The sequence below is a fragment of the Chiloscyllium punctatum genome, chromosome 4, assembly GCF_047496795.1.
Source record: "Chiloscyllium punctatum isolate Juve2018m chromosome 4, sChiPun1.3, whole genome shotgun sequence".
In the NCBI taxonomy this organism is placed as follows: Eukaryota; Metazoa; Chordata; class Chondrichthyes; order Orectolobiformes; family Hemiscylliidae; genus Chiloscyllium; species Chiloscyllium punctatum.
In genome coordinates, this window is record NC_092742.1 from 37,121,820 (window position 1) to 37,137,782 (window position 15,963).

Here is a 15,963-nt window from a genome sequence, read left to right on the forward strand (position 1 = left end):
AAGGATACTATGTCCTTGGTTTTTTCAGAGGGATTGTAAACCAGCTCCTGGCTCAGGGGTGGCTAATTTGGTACAGTGATGAAAAAGGATTTTGAGAGGCCTTTCGTATGTATGTAAACAGATGAGACTTCTGGCCAAAGAGTTGTTTTAGAAGTGACCTTTATAATGAAAGGGGAGCAGTCAGCTCTGAAAACTGAAGTTAAGCATGAGGCAGTGCAGCGGTGGGCTGTGTGGAAACAGGCTGCTAGACACTCTCTCCTTCTGCCCTTCTAACTTCAACTTGTAAGCCTTTGTTTCATTTTTACTGTATTTAAGGGGTTTGTTTATTGGGACTGTGGTGTATATTCAGAACAGCATAATTAAGTCTAGTTTGGAAAGATTGAGTTCTGTAGGTATTCTTTATTCTGTTCTTTGTGTTTCATTGTGTAATATTGTGAAAAAATGTTTGTCTCCTTTAAAACCTGGTAGTCAACCTAGCTAACTTACTTATCAAAAGTAATTGCAAAGTTATGGTCTTCTCACACTCTCGCTGTCTCTCTCAAACTAATCCTTCTGCCCCCCCTTGGTCCATATTCCTTCATTCCTTCAATATTCATATGCTTATCTAAAAGTCCCTTAAATTTATCATATCTGCTCCCATCACCACTCCTGGCAACATGTTCTACACTCCTAACACACTCTGTTTTCAACCTTCTCTAATGCAAGCAATATTCATTTGCCCTGACTTTGTTTTCTGACCATTCTCTGTCTCATGAGATGCAACGGGTTTAGTCGAAATGCGCAAAGAAAACATGTTCTGATTAACCATAGACCCTGGAACTAGATATAGGACTTTGGGCAAAAGGGGGTGGGTGGGGGGAATTATTAGTAAGAACGTTTTTACACAGCTAGTGGTTTTGACCTGAAGCTTGCTGTCTATGTGGATGGTGGAAGCCAGGACAATGATTTTGAAATGAATTGATTAGGCGCTGGGAGAAATGAATTTGCAGGGTGACAGGATGGAGTGGGGAGAGTGGGACTGAATAGCTTGCTGTACAGAGACCTGTCGAAGATCTGATGGACTGAATGGCCTCCTTCTGTGCCATTATGATTCTGACTGATACTTCAAAATCTGAACAAAAAATGTGCATTAATCAGTTGTGTTTTTTGATCTATTCAGTTACTTCTTAAAATAACATCTCAATTTGCCATTAACAAATTCATGCTTGTGGTCCTTGATTAACTCCTATCTTTTTCAAGACACCATTATTTTGTCATAAACTATGAATATGATGAGTTTAGCCACAATTGATGTTGGGTAAAACAATCTGTTGTGACAAATTTATTACATCATCCATTCTTGCACCAAAATAAGAATTTTCAGAATTAAGGATTGAGCAATGTACTATTTTCTTTTCTTATTTCATCAGCTCAAGGTATTATATCATCAAGCCCTTGAGATTTTCAGCACCAGATCTCTATAGTTACATTTAATTGTTGTGTATCCTCATCAAACAGTGTATATACCAGGAAATAATTGGGACTCTGCTAGCGCAGGCATGTAGAAAATTGAGGCTTCCAGATTTAAGACAAATCATAGACTTGTAACCTTCAAGGTCGTCACAGCATTTTGATTTTGTAATCGCGTACGTCTGGGATACATTTGTGACAGCTTTCCCAAAAGTTACTAGCCTGGTTTTCAATGAGCTTAGTTCCAAACTTCACAAATTCATTGGGGAAAACCATCCTAGTAACATTTTAAGAACAATTGAAATGACTGTTTTTATTGTCTTTGCACAGAAGAGCCCCCATTTAGTGTTTGTACATAATGATATTTATCTTTAATTTTTACACAAAATCTTTATGTAAACCTTGAAGAATAATATTTATTTCAATGTTGGTGCCCATCTTGCAAATATTCTTGTGCAAGAGATAATGTAATTGGGAAAGTTTTTTTGTTTGTTTTTGTACTTATGCTATCTTCTTGACCAATTAACTAGTTCTATACAGCTTTCTTTGAATGTTCACTTGGCATTGCTGTAAACAGAATTTTTACTGTACAACCCATGAATCCATGATGTTGTGGTAGAAGTGTAATGTATTAAGAATAAAAGAAAACATTGGAGATGAGAACATGTTAAAGTATTGGATGAAATTGATAGAAAAGGTCAGTGTGTATTCTGAAATTGGGGAATAAAACAAATAGATCCTAGAGGAAAGAGAAAGATAAAACTACAAAATTAACATGAAATTTCTAGCAAACGTAGAAGGTGACTAAAATAGATTGGGAACTTTTTAATGTAATTGCAGTTTAATATAAGGGAGAACTGATTACTTCAGTTAAGAAGGATAAATTAAATTGTATGGCTATATTAACAACTGAACAATGTGCAATGAAATTTTTAAAAAAAGAAATGAACTTCACATCTGCAAAGGAAAGTGGATCTGATGGGAAGATTATAGGATGCTGAATGAGCATCAGAACAGTGCTTGGAAGGGAATACAGAGAGCTACAAATAAGCATTTTGGCAGATGATTAATCCCAGTCAGAAATTATTAGAACACTGCGATGGTAAGTGTACAAAGTGAACAGTTGACATCAGCAGTAAGAGGATCATCGCAGGAGTGGTTATTTGCAGTTCTTCAATCATATGTGCTGCTTTATAAGAAAGAAAACTGCCCAAGAAACTGCACTAATCTTTGCTGAGAGTGTGTGATCATCCAAGTGGACTATTGCAGGCTGTACTGGATTTACAAAAGAAATCTTGAGTGAAGTCCTTCATGAAAGGGCGCTATTAATATTAAGAGTGAAAGTTCAATGCAAAAATTTCATATAGATAAAGAAGTCCTTGAAGACAAGAAATAAGTTGTGTGTTAGGGAATGTAAGTCAATATTTTGAGGGAAAAGGGAAGTGAACCAAGTGGGATGTTATTTAATTCAATGCTGGGATGTTTGTAAATCATAACCTACATTAATCTTTTAGACCCATAAATCTAAACCAAACTACTTGATTTTATAGGCATTGAAGTACTGTAGTGGGAAGGTTGTTGAGATTGATAAAATAATTTTTTTTAAAACTGCAAAATTTAGCATAAAATCAGCAAATGAAAGTTAATGCTATAAACTGGGCATTGAGTTTTATTTTAATACAGTTAATCTTAGTTTTAACTTTAGATTTTGTTTTCCTTATAGATATTTGATGTTTCTTGGGACTTACACCAACCAAACAAAATTATTAGCTGTGGTGTAAAACACATCAAGGTATGTATGAAGAACTTAGAAATCAGAGTACTTTTATTCTTTATTGCAACTCTCCCGCAGCCCCCTCCCTGAAATGAACACATGAACATTTTACAACAATAGTATTGTTTATTTAATTAATTTTGGTTGCTGAAGAAAGGTTTGCTGAGCAGGCGTGGTATGTTCTTCACTAAAATCTAGGATCATTTAAAGTTCAGCCACGCATGTTTTACATTTGAAGTTGTTCAGGTTTAATTAAATTGTCAGGTCTGGTGTTAAAAACAAAATCAAATTAGTTATTAGAAATATATTAATGTATCCACTTTTATGAATATTTGAACTGAATTATAATCAAATTGATATGAATTAAAACTGATGCTATTTTTTCTGTACTTCAGTATATATGAGGTTTATAAAATATTCAATGAAGGTTATTACTGAAAAGGATTTAACATAACTTTGTCATCCTGCCTTGGGTAAAGTGAACAATGATAAAGTGCTAAACTAGTGGTTATGGTATCATGAGACATAATATTAAGAAATAGGTGAAACATTGTATTTATTTTTACTCAAAAAGATTAAAGGTCTGTAGGTAGAAAGGGAGAGGACAAAATAAGCATTCTGGCTGGTCTCAAACTTTAACACAGCACTTTCTTGTGTTGTATCTCAGTGGGAAAAAAATCAAAGAATTTAATTCCTTGAAGAGAAAAAATTGCTAAACAGATTATTTAATGTTTTAAAAATTTTTTTTAAATTAAAAAATATTTACCAGCATTGGAAACAGCTGGTCTCCTATAAAAGAATTGTGATGGTGAAGAACATTCTGGGGTGACTGTAGAAAGTTGAGGGCTGTGACCTCAAACCAACCTGAGATCTGTACATGCTACAGGAGACGTGCTTGTGACTTTGAAGCAAATGACAGTTGAGAGCTGGAAAAAGTTATCTCCAGCTACAACTGTTAAATATCTGATAGATGTATTTTGACTCTGGAAATTCCACATAAGGAGAAAGTGAGGACTGCAGATGCTGGAGATCAGAGCTTAAAATGTATTGCTGGAAAAGCGCAGCAGGTCAGGCAGCATCCAAGGAACAAGAGAATCGACGTTTCGGGCATCAGCCCAAAGAAGGGCTGATGCCCAAACGTTGACTCTCTTGTTCCTTGGATGCTGCTTGACCTGCTGCGCTTTTCCAGTAACACATTTTCAAATTCCACATAAGGTTCAGACTGGTCCAACATCCTGAATCAGCTGAAATTTATGGAGCCAGGTTTTAAAACGGAAACACTCCCTTATGTAGCCACTATCTTCTAAACAGAAATAAATTTACTTAAAGATAGCTTTAAAGAAAAGTATAAGTGAAGGATAATGATAAAATTGGTCGCTTTATCCCATTATTAATAAATACCTTTTAAGACATCAACAAATTTGACCATGTTAAATTTGGACCCCATTGATTTGTTTAAAATTGTTATTAACATTGCTATGCGATTTCACATACTGGAAAATTATATCCTGCAAAAAAGTCAAATGAAAAATCGATGAAAAGGTTGAAAAGCAACTATAATTTGGGGAATTTACATTTCAAAAGGCATGTTGTATTCATGATCCATCTCTGCCTCTTCTGAGGTCCCCACCATCACAGAAGCCAGACTTCAGCAAATCGATTTGCCCCATATATATAAAGAAATGTAGCTGAGCTCATTGCATCTGGCAAAAGCTCATGGCCACAAGCGCACACTGGTCTCTAAAACCATTTAGCCAATCATATCAGCCTCAGCACGTTGCAGAAATTCCTTGTGCAAGCCTAAGGAATTTTTGGCTACTTCACAATCATCTTTGTGATTCACTCAATAAATAGCTGAAAGTACAGAATAGTCAAAGACTATGGTCCCTGATGACATCTTGTCTGTAGTAATTGATTTCCATTACCAGCAACAACACTAGCCAAGCTGTCTCAGTACAGCAGCAATATTAGGCCCAGTACTCAAAGTAAGAGAAAAATAATGTAGCCAATTAATGCCCCATTAGTCTACACTCAAAGATTGACAAAGTGATGAAGGATTTGTTGATAGTGCTATCAAGTGGCACTTATCAGGATCCTTCTCAGTGGTACAGGTAGACAACCCTTTATATGAAATCCCGAAATCCGAAAAGCTCCAAAATCTGAAGGTTTCTTCATGAATTTTTTAATCTCATTAACAAGGTTGTTTGGTGTGCAAACAGTTAACCCAACTCCACACTCACTTGATGCATGTATCTCAGATGTGACGTGGGTGGGCGTGGCCTAACACTGGCGGGCCTCCATTTTGTCTCAGGGCCTGTAGTACCCAGTGACTTATTCCGAAATTCAAAATATTCCAAATTCTGAAGACCAGTTGGTCCTGAGCATTTCAGATAAAGGATTGTGTACCTGTACTTGGCCTCAGACCTCAGTAAATGTAAGCTGAAGTGAGTATGTCTGTTCTTGACATCAAGACTATAGTGATTGTAACACTGTCAGCCAGCTGGGCTCATAGGATATGAGTTCTCTCATTGGGGCTGTTAATCCCATTCAATCAGGAAGCCCTGGCTGGCAGGTAACAAAAGGAATATCAGGGATTCTGACACTGAGTACTGACTCTAACATAGTTGTGCCAGTGTAAGTAAAGGATGATTTGGTGACAGGATACATACCTCTGTGGAGTTATTTCAAAGAGCACAGTTAATGGAGCATGGCAGCATGAAACCCTCACAAATTGAAGTCAATGGAAATCAGGGGAAACTCTCCACTCATTGGAATCATGCCAAGCATAAATAAAGATAATGATTAATGTTGAAGGCCAATCATCTCAGCCTTACAAGATAGCTGCAGGTGTTACATAGGGTTCTGCTTCCCAAATGGTGTACTATGGCACTACAGTGTGCTGCAGAAATATCTTGGGTTTGTCGTAGAATTTTTTGCAATTGTTCAATTATTTTTATTTGGAAATGTAAATTACCTATTTTGAAAGATTGGATTTTGATATATTTTCTCTTTATACTGTATTACAGTACTTTCTGGCTATCCTCATCAGTAGGTACGATTATGCCTGCCAGATGTACTCATTTACATAACAGCACTGGTTTCTGGATGATCTAGTGCCGAGCTGTAAGTGTGGAAATGGTAACAATCATGAAACTGCTTACTATGTCAATACAATACTATCATCAACCAATCAAATGTGATAATATTTGGTGTTTTCATGTGGATTTGCAATTTTGGTTCACATGACCAGAAATTAAAAATTGAAGCAAGCTTCTAGCTTGAACCTAGGTGAAAGGTTACTCTTACTTGTGGAGCAACATTTGAGCTTCCTTCAAGATAACTCCAACCATTATTTCATGTCATCTGCATCAGAGCAGTTTGTTTTGATTTGAAAGCGATTTGAAGCATCTTCAGAAGAATCAGCAATGAGCTTTACTTTAAAGGAAGAGGTTGGATTCCTGGTTCTAAGGAGTGATTGCACCCTGAAGTTCAAATTTGGAGAGATTCCATTGGGTCAATTTTGTCCACAGGTGAAAAATGAATATCTCTTGATCTCCAATCAAACATTGAAATCTTGAAAGTGTGCCGCAATCTGAAAAGGTTTGGGAAGCATCAATGATCTACTCTGCATCAAGTCAAAAGTGAAGATGCTCACTTCTTAGAGCATAGTGTTCAGTACCATTCACAGTTTCTTAAGCACTGAAGCAGTATGTGAAGCACTGAAGCAGAATGTAACTAAACCTGGACAATTGGGTTTTTAAAAACTTTTTTTCACAGGAAGAGGACACCACTAGGAAGACCAGCGTTTGTTGCCCCAATTGCTCTGGCAAAGATGTTGGGGATCTGCCTCTTGGACCATTGCAGTTCATTTGATGCATGTTGTTGGAGAGGGAGTTCCATCGTAATAACACTGAATGAAAAGTGACATACGTCTAAGTCAGGATGATGTGTGACTTGGAGGAAACTTTGCAGATGGTGGAGTTCTCATGAATCTGCTGTAGTTGGTAGCATTCCCATGCTTCTGTATCCCTTGTCTTTCTTGGTGATAGTGGTCACTGGTTTAGAAGATGCTATAGGAGAAACTATTGTCAGTTGCTGTGATGCATAATGAAAATAGTGCATTCTGCTGCCACTGTGATTCATTGGTGGTGAATGTGAATGTTTAGATTGGAGGATGGAGTGTCGATCAAACTGGCTGCTTTGTCTTGATGATATTTGAGCCACTTGAAGCAATGGAATAGTCAGTGGGATAGATGGCACATGGTCACTGCTGTCTGCAGGCAGTAAAGACCAGAAGAGACAGAGTAGCACAAGACTGTCAGGTGCATCAAGATCAATAAATTCAATTTCTCCTAATGTTATTTTAAAAGAAAATATTCATGGAATGTTAACATTGATGTCAAGAACTGTATTTGTTGCCCATTCCTAATTCAATTTGGAGAATGTGGCAATGGACTGCTGCCTTATCCATAAGACCATAAAATATAGGAGCAGAAATAAGGTCATTCATCCCATCAAGTTTTCTCTGCTATTCAATCATGGCTGATTAAGTTTCTCAACACCATTCATTCTTTCTCCCCATAACCCTTGATCTCCTTGACATTCAAGAACTTATCTATCTCTGTCTTAATTATACTCAGTGTCCTGGCTTGCACAGCCTTCTGTGGTAATGAATTTTGTAGATTTACCACACTCTGGCTGAAGACATTTCTTCTTATCTTTGTCTAAGGCTGTGCCCTCGCGTCCTAGTCTCTTCAACCAATGGAAACATCTTCCCAACGTCTAATCTCTCCAGGCTATTCAGTATTTTGTAAGTTTCAATTAGATACTCCCCTCATCCTTCTAACTGCATTGAGTATAGACCCAAAGTCCTCAAACGTTCCTCATATGTTAAGCCTTTCATTCCTGGGATTATTGTCATGAATCTCCTCTGGACCAGTGTTAGGTCCAGTACATCCTACCAGAGGTATGAGGCCCAAAATTCTCTCAGCACTCTAAGCCAAAGCTTTACAAAGCCTCAGAAGTGCTTCCCTGATTTTATATTCTAATTCTCTCAATATAAGTGCCAATATAGTATTTGTCTTCCTAACTACTGCAAGGTTACCTTAAGAGAATCCTGGACTAGAATTCCCAAATCTCTTTGCACTTCAGATTTCTGAATTGTCTCCCCATTTAGAAAATACCCCATGCCTCTATTCTTCTTACCGAAGTGCATGACCTTATACTTTCCCACATTGTATTCCATCTGCCACTCCTTTGCCCACTCTCCTAACCTGTCTAAATCCTTTTGCAGCTGCCCCACCTCCACAATACAACCTGCCCCTCCACCTATCTTTGTATCATCTGAAAACTTAGCCAGAATGCCCTCAGTTCCTTCATCTAGAACATGATTGTATAAAGTGAAAACTTGTGGTCCCAACACTGACTCTTGTGGAACACCACTAATCAGCACCTGCCATCCTGAGGAGGACCCTTTTATCTCCGATATCTGCTTTCTACCAAACAGCCAATCTTCTATTTATGTTAGTACCTGGCTTTTAACATGATGGGCCCTTATCTTACTCAGCAGCCTCCTGTGCAGCACCTTTTTCAAAGGTCTTCTGGAAGTCCAGGTAAATAACATCCATTGGGTTTCCTTAGTCTAATCTGCTGGTTATCTCCTCACAGAATTCTAGCAGTTTTGTCAGGCATGACCTCCCCTTGATGAAACCATACTGACTTCACCCTATTTTACTATGCACTTCTGAGTATTCAGAAATCTCATCCTTCATAATGGACTCCAAAATCTTATGAATGACGGAGGTCAGGCTTAATCGGCTTGTATATCTTTGTCTTACTCCCTCCTTAAACAGGGGCATTAATTAGTGATTTTTCCAGTCCTCTGGGACTCTCCCTGACTCCAGTGATTCCTGAAAGATCATCACTAATGCCTCCACTATCTCTTCAGCTATCTCCTTCAGAACTCTAGGGTGTAGCCCATCTGGTCCAGGTGATTCATCCACCTTTAGCCCTTACAGTTTTTTTTTGCACCTACTCCTTGGTGATGGCTATCATGCTCACCTTGGCCCCCTGACTCTCTCTTGAACTTTTGGGACATTACTTGTTTCTTCCACTATGAAGACTGATGCAAAGTACTTATTCAGTCCTCAGACATTTCTTTGTTCCCCACTACTACTATGCCAGCGTCATTTTCCAGTGATCCATGTCCACTTTTGTGTCTCTTTTGCCTTTATATATCTAAAGAAAATCTTGCAATCTTATTTTATATTACTGGCTAGCTTACCATCCTATTTAATCTTCTCCCTCCTTATTTCTTTTTTTCGTTGTCCTCTGTTGGTCTTTGTGGGTTTCCCACTGCTCTTTGCTGCATTCTAAGCTTTCTCTTTTGCTTTTATGCCATCCCTGAGTTGCCTTGTAAGCCATGGTTGTCTCATCCTCCCTTTAGTAACTTCTTTATTTCTAGGGATGACTTTTTGCTGTCTACCAAATTACTCTCAGAAACTTGAGACAATTCTGAGATTTAAGGTATACATGCATTTGGGAAGACAGGGTTTGATTAGGAGCAGTCATCATGGCTTTGTGCATGTGAGATCATGCCTCACAACCTTGTTAGAGTTCTTTGATGAAGTGACCAGGAAGGTTGATGAGGGCAGGGTGATAGACATATTCTATGTGAATTTCATGAAGGCCTTTGATAATGTTCCACATGGTAGGCTGCTCTGGAAGGTTACGTCACATGGAATCCAGGAGCAGCTGGTGAATTGGGTATACAATTGGTTTGATTGTAGGGAGCAGAAGGTACTAGTGGAACAATACTTGTTGGACTGGAGGCCTAAGACTAGTGGAGTGCCTCAGTAGTCAGTGCTGGGCCCAATACTGTTTGTTATCTATATCGATGGTTAGGAAGAGAATGTACAAGGCATGATTAGTAAGTTTGCAGATGACCCTAAAATAGGTAGTATCATGGACAGTGAGGAAGGTTATCAGAAATTGCAGCAGAATCTTGTTCAGTTGGGGAAATGGGCAGAGAAATGACAAGTGGAGTTTAATGTAGATAATTATGAGGTGTTGCATTTTGAAAAGTCACATTAAGGTAAGAGTCTCATGGTGAATGGTAGGGCCTTAAGGAATGTACTGTAATTTAGGGATCTTGGGGTTCAGGTGCACAATCCTCTGAAAGTGGTAGACAGGGCAGTGAAGAAGGCTTTTGGCACACTGGACTGCATCAGTTAGGAAGTTGGAAAGTTATGTTGCAGTTGTACAGGATGATGGTGAAGCTGCACTTGGAGTATTGTGTTCAGTTTCGGTCACCTTGATATAGGAAGGATGTTATTAAACTGGAAAGAGTGCAAAAGAAATATACAAGGATGTTCCCAGAGCTCAATGTTCTAACTTACAGGGAGAGGTTGGACAAGCTAAGACTTTTTTCTTCAGAGCATAGGAGACTGAGGGGAGATGTTAAAGAAATGTATAAGATTATGAGAGGTATGGATAGGGTGAATGCACTCAGTCTTTTTCTCAGGGTTGGGGAATTGTGAACTAGAGCATCAGATTAAGGTTAGAGGGGCAAAAATAAAAGGAAATCTGAGGGGCAACCTTTTAAACATATGGAATGACCTGCCAACAGAAGTGGTTGAGGTGAGTACATTAATAATGTTTAAAAGGCATTTGGACAAATACTTGGATAGGATAGGTTCAAAAGGTTCTGGGCCAAATACAGGGAAATGAGGTTAGTGTGGATGGATTTTTTTGGTCAACATCAACCAGTTTGGGCTGAAGGGTCTGTCTCCATACTGTAGGACTCTATGGCTATATGACTCTAACTCCCGCCATTGCTGTTCCACTGTCTTTCCTGCTTGGCTTCTCTCCCAGGCAATCTGATCAGCTCCTCCCTCATGCTTCTGTAGTTGCCTTTATTCAACTGTAATAGTGTTACATCCGATTCCACCTTTTCCCGCTCCAATTGCAGTATAAATTCTATCATATTATGGTCACTACCTCCTAAGATTTCCTTAACCTTCAGCTACCTTACCAAGTCTGCCTCATTGCATAACACTAAATCCAGTATTGCCTGTTTCCTAGTGGGCTTCACCACAAGCTGCTCCAAAAAAAACATTTTGTAAACATTCCACAAATTCCTTTTCTTGCGATCCACTACCAAAATGATTTTTCCCAGTCCACCTGCATATTGAAGTTCCCCATGACCACTGTAACCTTGCCTTTCTTACACACCTTTTCTATCTCTTAGTGCATCTTGTGCCCCAAAATCCTGACTACTGTTTGGAGACCTGTACATTATTCCCACTATGGATTTTTTGCTTTTGCGGTTTCTCAACTCAACCCACACAGATTCTACATCATCTGACCAAACATTGTTTCTTATTATTGACTTAATTTCAATTCTTACTAATAAGGCAATCCTATCCGCTCCACCCACCTGCCTATCTTTTCGATAGGATGTATATCTTTGGATATTTAGCTCCCAGTCCTGATGCCCTTGCAGCCATGTCTCCGTGATGCCCACCACATTATACCTACTAATTTTGACCTGCATCACCAGCTCATTTACCTTCTTTCATATACTGCGTGTATTCAGATATAACCACTTCAATCCTATAATGACTGTCCCTCTTCTCATTGTCATTCGTTTATCCAGTGTGCTTAAAAGTTGATTCCTCACCTTTTCCAAACACTGTCCTATTTTGTGTGCTGGAGACTTTAATAACCTTTCCTGAGTTCTCCTTTCCTTTCATTTCTTTTTTCATTAGTTTCATGCACCCTGACAGATGTTAACCTGCTTCTTTGTTTCCCATTAGCCATTTATACTCCTCGGAGTTTTACTCTTCCCTTCCCTCATCCCCATTTTCTAGTCCATCTGGTATAGGCACAGGCACAGAGCTGTTAGAGTTGCTAGGTTTTTGATCTGGTGATGAAGGAACAGCAATGTAGTTTGGATCGTTCATGGTTTGGAAGGGAACTTGGTGTTTCTGTGCATTCTTCCAGGTGGTAAAGGTTGTGAGTTTGGATGGTGCTGATTGTTGCAGTGTATTTGAAGATAGTACACACTGCATGCACTGAGTATGGGGTGGAATGAATGTTTAAGGTGGTGGGTAGGATGTCAATCAAGTGGGTTGCTTTGTACTCAATAGTGTTGAGCTTCTTGAGTGTTGGAGCTACGTTCATCTAGAGCAAGTGGAGAGTCATGGAGGAAAGGGAGTCACAGGGGAGGAGGCAAAGGGGATATTGGCATAAAGGATAGGGTGGTGTCAATTAGTGGGCCCTACTTTCTGATGCCGGATCACTCGATCAGGCACTGACTGTCTTTGAACATAGGATTCCCCAGAAGCCTATAGCTACACATGCCAGAGTTTGTTTATTAAGAGGAGGTAAGGACTGCAGATGCTGGAGATCAGAGCTGAAAAATGTGTTGCTGGAAAAGCACAGCAGGTCACGCAGCATCCAAGGAGCAGGGGAATCGACGTTTCGGGAATAAGCCCTTCTTCAGGAATCCTGAAGAAGGACTTATGCCCGAAACATCGATTTTCCTGCTCCTTGGATGCTGCCTGACCTGCTGCGCTTTTCCAGCAACACATTTTTCAGCTTTGTTTGTCAAGATCCTGCCAAACATTGGGAATTAATTGCCTGTTTAATCCTCTTGACAGTGGCTTAGTTAGCATGAAGGTGGAAAGGACAAATTCTGCCCATTAACATAGAAGATAGGAGTAGACATTTGACCTTGAAGCCTACTGTGCCATTCAATATGATCGCGCCAGATCATTGAGTTCAATACCCCTAATCCAGCCGCCCTCCCATATCCCCTGATCCCCTTAATCAAGGGCTTTATCTATGTCCTTGTTGAAAACAATGTTTTGTCTTCAACCACTTTCTGTGGTAGTGAATTCCACAGCACACCACTATCTAGGTGAAGAAACTACCGACCCCACCCCCTGCCATCGGTTGTAAAGGGTTTATCTCTTTATTATTAAAGTATAATCTCTGGTTCTGAACACCATCACTGGGAACATCCTTCCTACATCTGACTTGTCTAGTCCTGGTAAAATTTTAGGTTTCTGAGATATCCTACCCTCCCATTCTTTTAATCTCCAATGAATACAATCTTAACCAAACTCAATCTCTCCTCATATCAGTCTTGCTATCCCACAAATCAATCTGATAAGCCTTTACTGTAGTGCCTCAACAACAAGAACATTAGTGGGTGGCACAGTGGTTAGCACTGTTGCCTGACAGCGCTAGAGACTTGGATTCAATTCCCGCCTCAGGCAACAGTCTGTGTGGGGTTTGCGCGTTCTCCGTGTCTACATGGGTTTCCTCTGGGTGCTCCGGTTTCCTCCTAAACATGTGCAGATTAGGTGAATTGGCCATGCTAAATTGTCCGTAGTGTTAGGGGAAGGGGTAAAAGTAGGGGAAGGGGTGGGTTGCTTTTTGGAGTGTTGGTGTGGACTTGTTGGGCCGAAGGGCCTGTTTCCACACTAAGTAATCTAATCTAATCCTTCCTCAGACGAGGGGAACAAACTGCACTCAATATTCCAAGTGTACCCTCATCAATGCCCTGTATAATTTCAGCAAGACATCCTTGTTCCTGTATTCAAATCCTCTTGATATGAAGGCCTACATACACTTTGCTTGCTTTACTGCCCGCTATGTACTTGTTTGCTTACTTGCATTGATTGGTGCACAAGAACACCCAGGTCTTGTTAAACATTCCCCTCTCTCAATTTACAGCCATTCAAATATAATCTACCTTCCTATTTTTGCTATCAGTGGCTAACCTCACATTTATGCACAAAGTACTGCATCTGCCATTCATTTGCCCACTCACTCAGACTGTCCAAATCATACTGCAACATCTCGGTATCTTCTCACAATTCACCATTCCACCTCGTCATGATGAGATTTGTTTGCATCTGATTGTCAAACTATAGTCGGTCCTGCTATAACGAGGTAGTTCCATTTTTGTGCAATCCAGTGTTATAAGAAAATCATGTAAAAGCAGCATCATTTAAACAAATGGGGTTATAACCAATACACGCTTCAAAAGTTTGCTCTTTAGAAACAGTGTCCCCAATTTATCAATTGTGTTATAGTGAATTTGTGTTAATGATATGCGTATTATAGCAGAACAACTTGTAAATAGGGGATGTGGGGAAATGTGCTATTTAATTTACGAAGGAGAATTTATTTCATTCTTACAAGGAATACGGACATTACTGCTAGGTCAGCATTTATTGTCTATCCCTAATTGTCCAGAGGGCATTTAAGAGTCAATCATGTTTCTGTGAAGTCACATTAAGGCAAACCAGGTAAGGATAATAGATTTCCTTTCTTTTTTTTAAAAAGGACAGAACCAAATGGGTTATTTTATGGCAATTGTGCCAGATTTTTATTGAAATCTGATTTCACTATCTCTCTGGTAAGATTCGAATTCACACCCTCTGAACATTATGGTTTTGGATTACTAATCCAGTGTTGTTAACGCTACGCCACTGTCTCCTTCATTTAAGCATTTAGATTGGCTGTATGAACAGTCCCAGATGGCATTATTTCTTTATATAAAAATATTCCTTTATGTGACCTTTATGTATCACTATATTTTGCATTTCTCTGAATAAAAGATCTTCTTTAAGCATGATCTCATCAAGTAATTGCACATGATTTAAGATGAACTCAGTAGCAGAGTGACCACTTTGAGGTATTATCTGTTGTATGTTGCTACACTACATGCTTTTTCCTCAGCTTTTATTTTTGTCTATTCATTTAGATGATGGTCTTTATAAAGAGAATTTATTTCTTAAAAGCAAAGCCTGCGTTTTATTCATTGGCAAGTGTGAAATAGCATGCTTAGTTCTAACAATTCACCTATTGTAATGTATAGCTTTCAGAGTATATGGGCCCAATCAGGATGTTTGCTCACCAGTAGTTAAGCTGGAAAATATTGCAAGCTTGCACAAGTTAAAACAGATTTTTCTTTTATCATTACAATAAAACATAAAATTAAGGACAGCCTATCCCCTGCAATTCCATGTTACAACTCTACTGACAACATCTAAAAATAATTTAACAAGTAGGACCAATAGAAGAAAAATACTTAGGGAATGTCTCTAAGCCCTTCTTTGGCTTCTTGACCAGTTTCAATCACCTTTCTGGCCCTGGCTAATGTTTAAATCATAAACGACATGAAGGCAAGAAGTAAAAGTAAAAATCAGGAAAGGCAGTCCATCCATTTTATCCTCTAGAAGATGGTACTGGAGATGGATTATGTGAGATGCAAGTCCCTTTGTTTCCCTCCATGCCCACTTTCCCCTGAAGTAGATTGATGAGAATCTCATTGGTGAGCACTTGATGTTTCCAGTTATCCAATAAGGAATCTGTGATGATGGCTGTGGTTCAGTGGAGCTTTGCACAATATGTCCTCCATATGCCACAAACTTTTTTTGAGGAATTTGTCAGCTTGATTATAAACATGTTCTATAATATTGAGGAATTACTTAAATGCGTGCCGTGGGTTTCCTTTCTAATACAAAACTGTCTGAAACACTTTCTCATTACAGCAGCTCACATCTGTATTTATGTTACTTAATTATTGAAATTGTTTATGCTTGTAATTTTAACTGTAACTGCTTTTGCATTTTTTTTAATGTTCATTCTTCTGGACAATGAAATATTGAACGTATTTTAACTTAGAATTCTGTTCTTGGAGCACTTTTGTGATAAGCAGTTGA

The 15,963-nt window shown here is 38.9% G+C and overlaps 1 protein-coding gene across 2 annotated transcripts in view; it reads left to right on the forward strand.

Annotated features, from left to right (window-relative positions):
- The window catches only part of LOC140476194 (echinoderm microtubule-associated protein-like 5), a 230,028-nt gene that overhangs the window by 43,590 nt on the left and 170,475 nt on the right, over positions 1-15,963 (forward strand). For both annotated transcript variants that reach the window (XM_072568398.1, XM_072568400.1), the window contains exon 4: positions 3,173-3,241. In XM_072568398.1, coding sequence (XP_072424499.1) covers positions 3,173-3,241 — 69 coding nt within the window. The remainder of the gene's footprint in view (positions 1-3,172; positions 3,242-15,963) is intronic.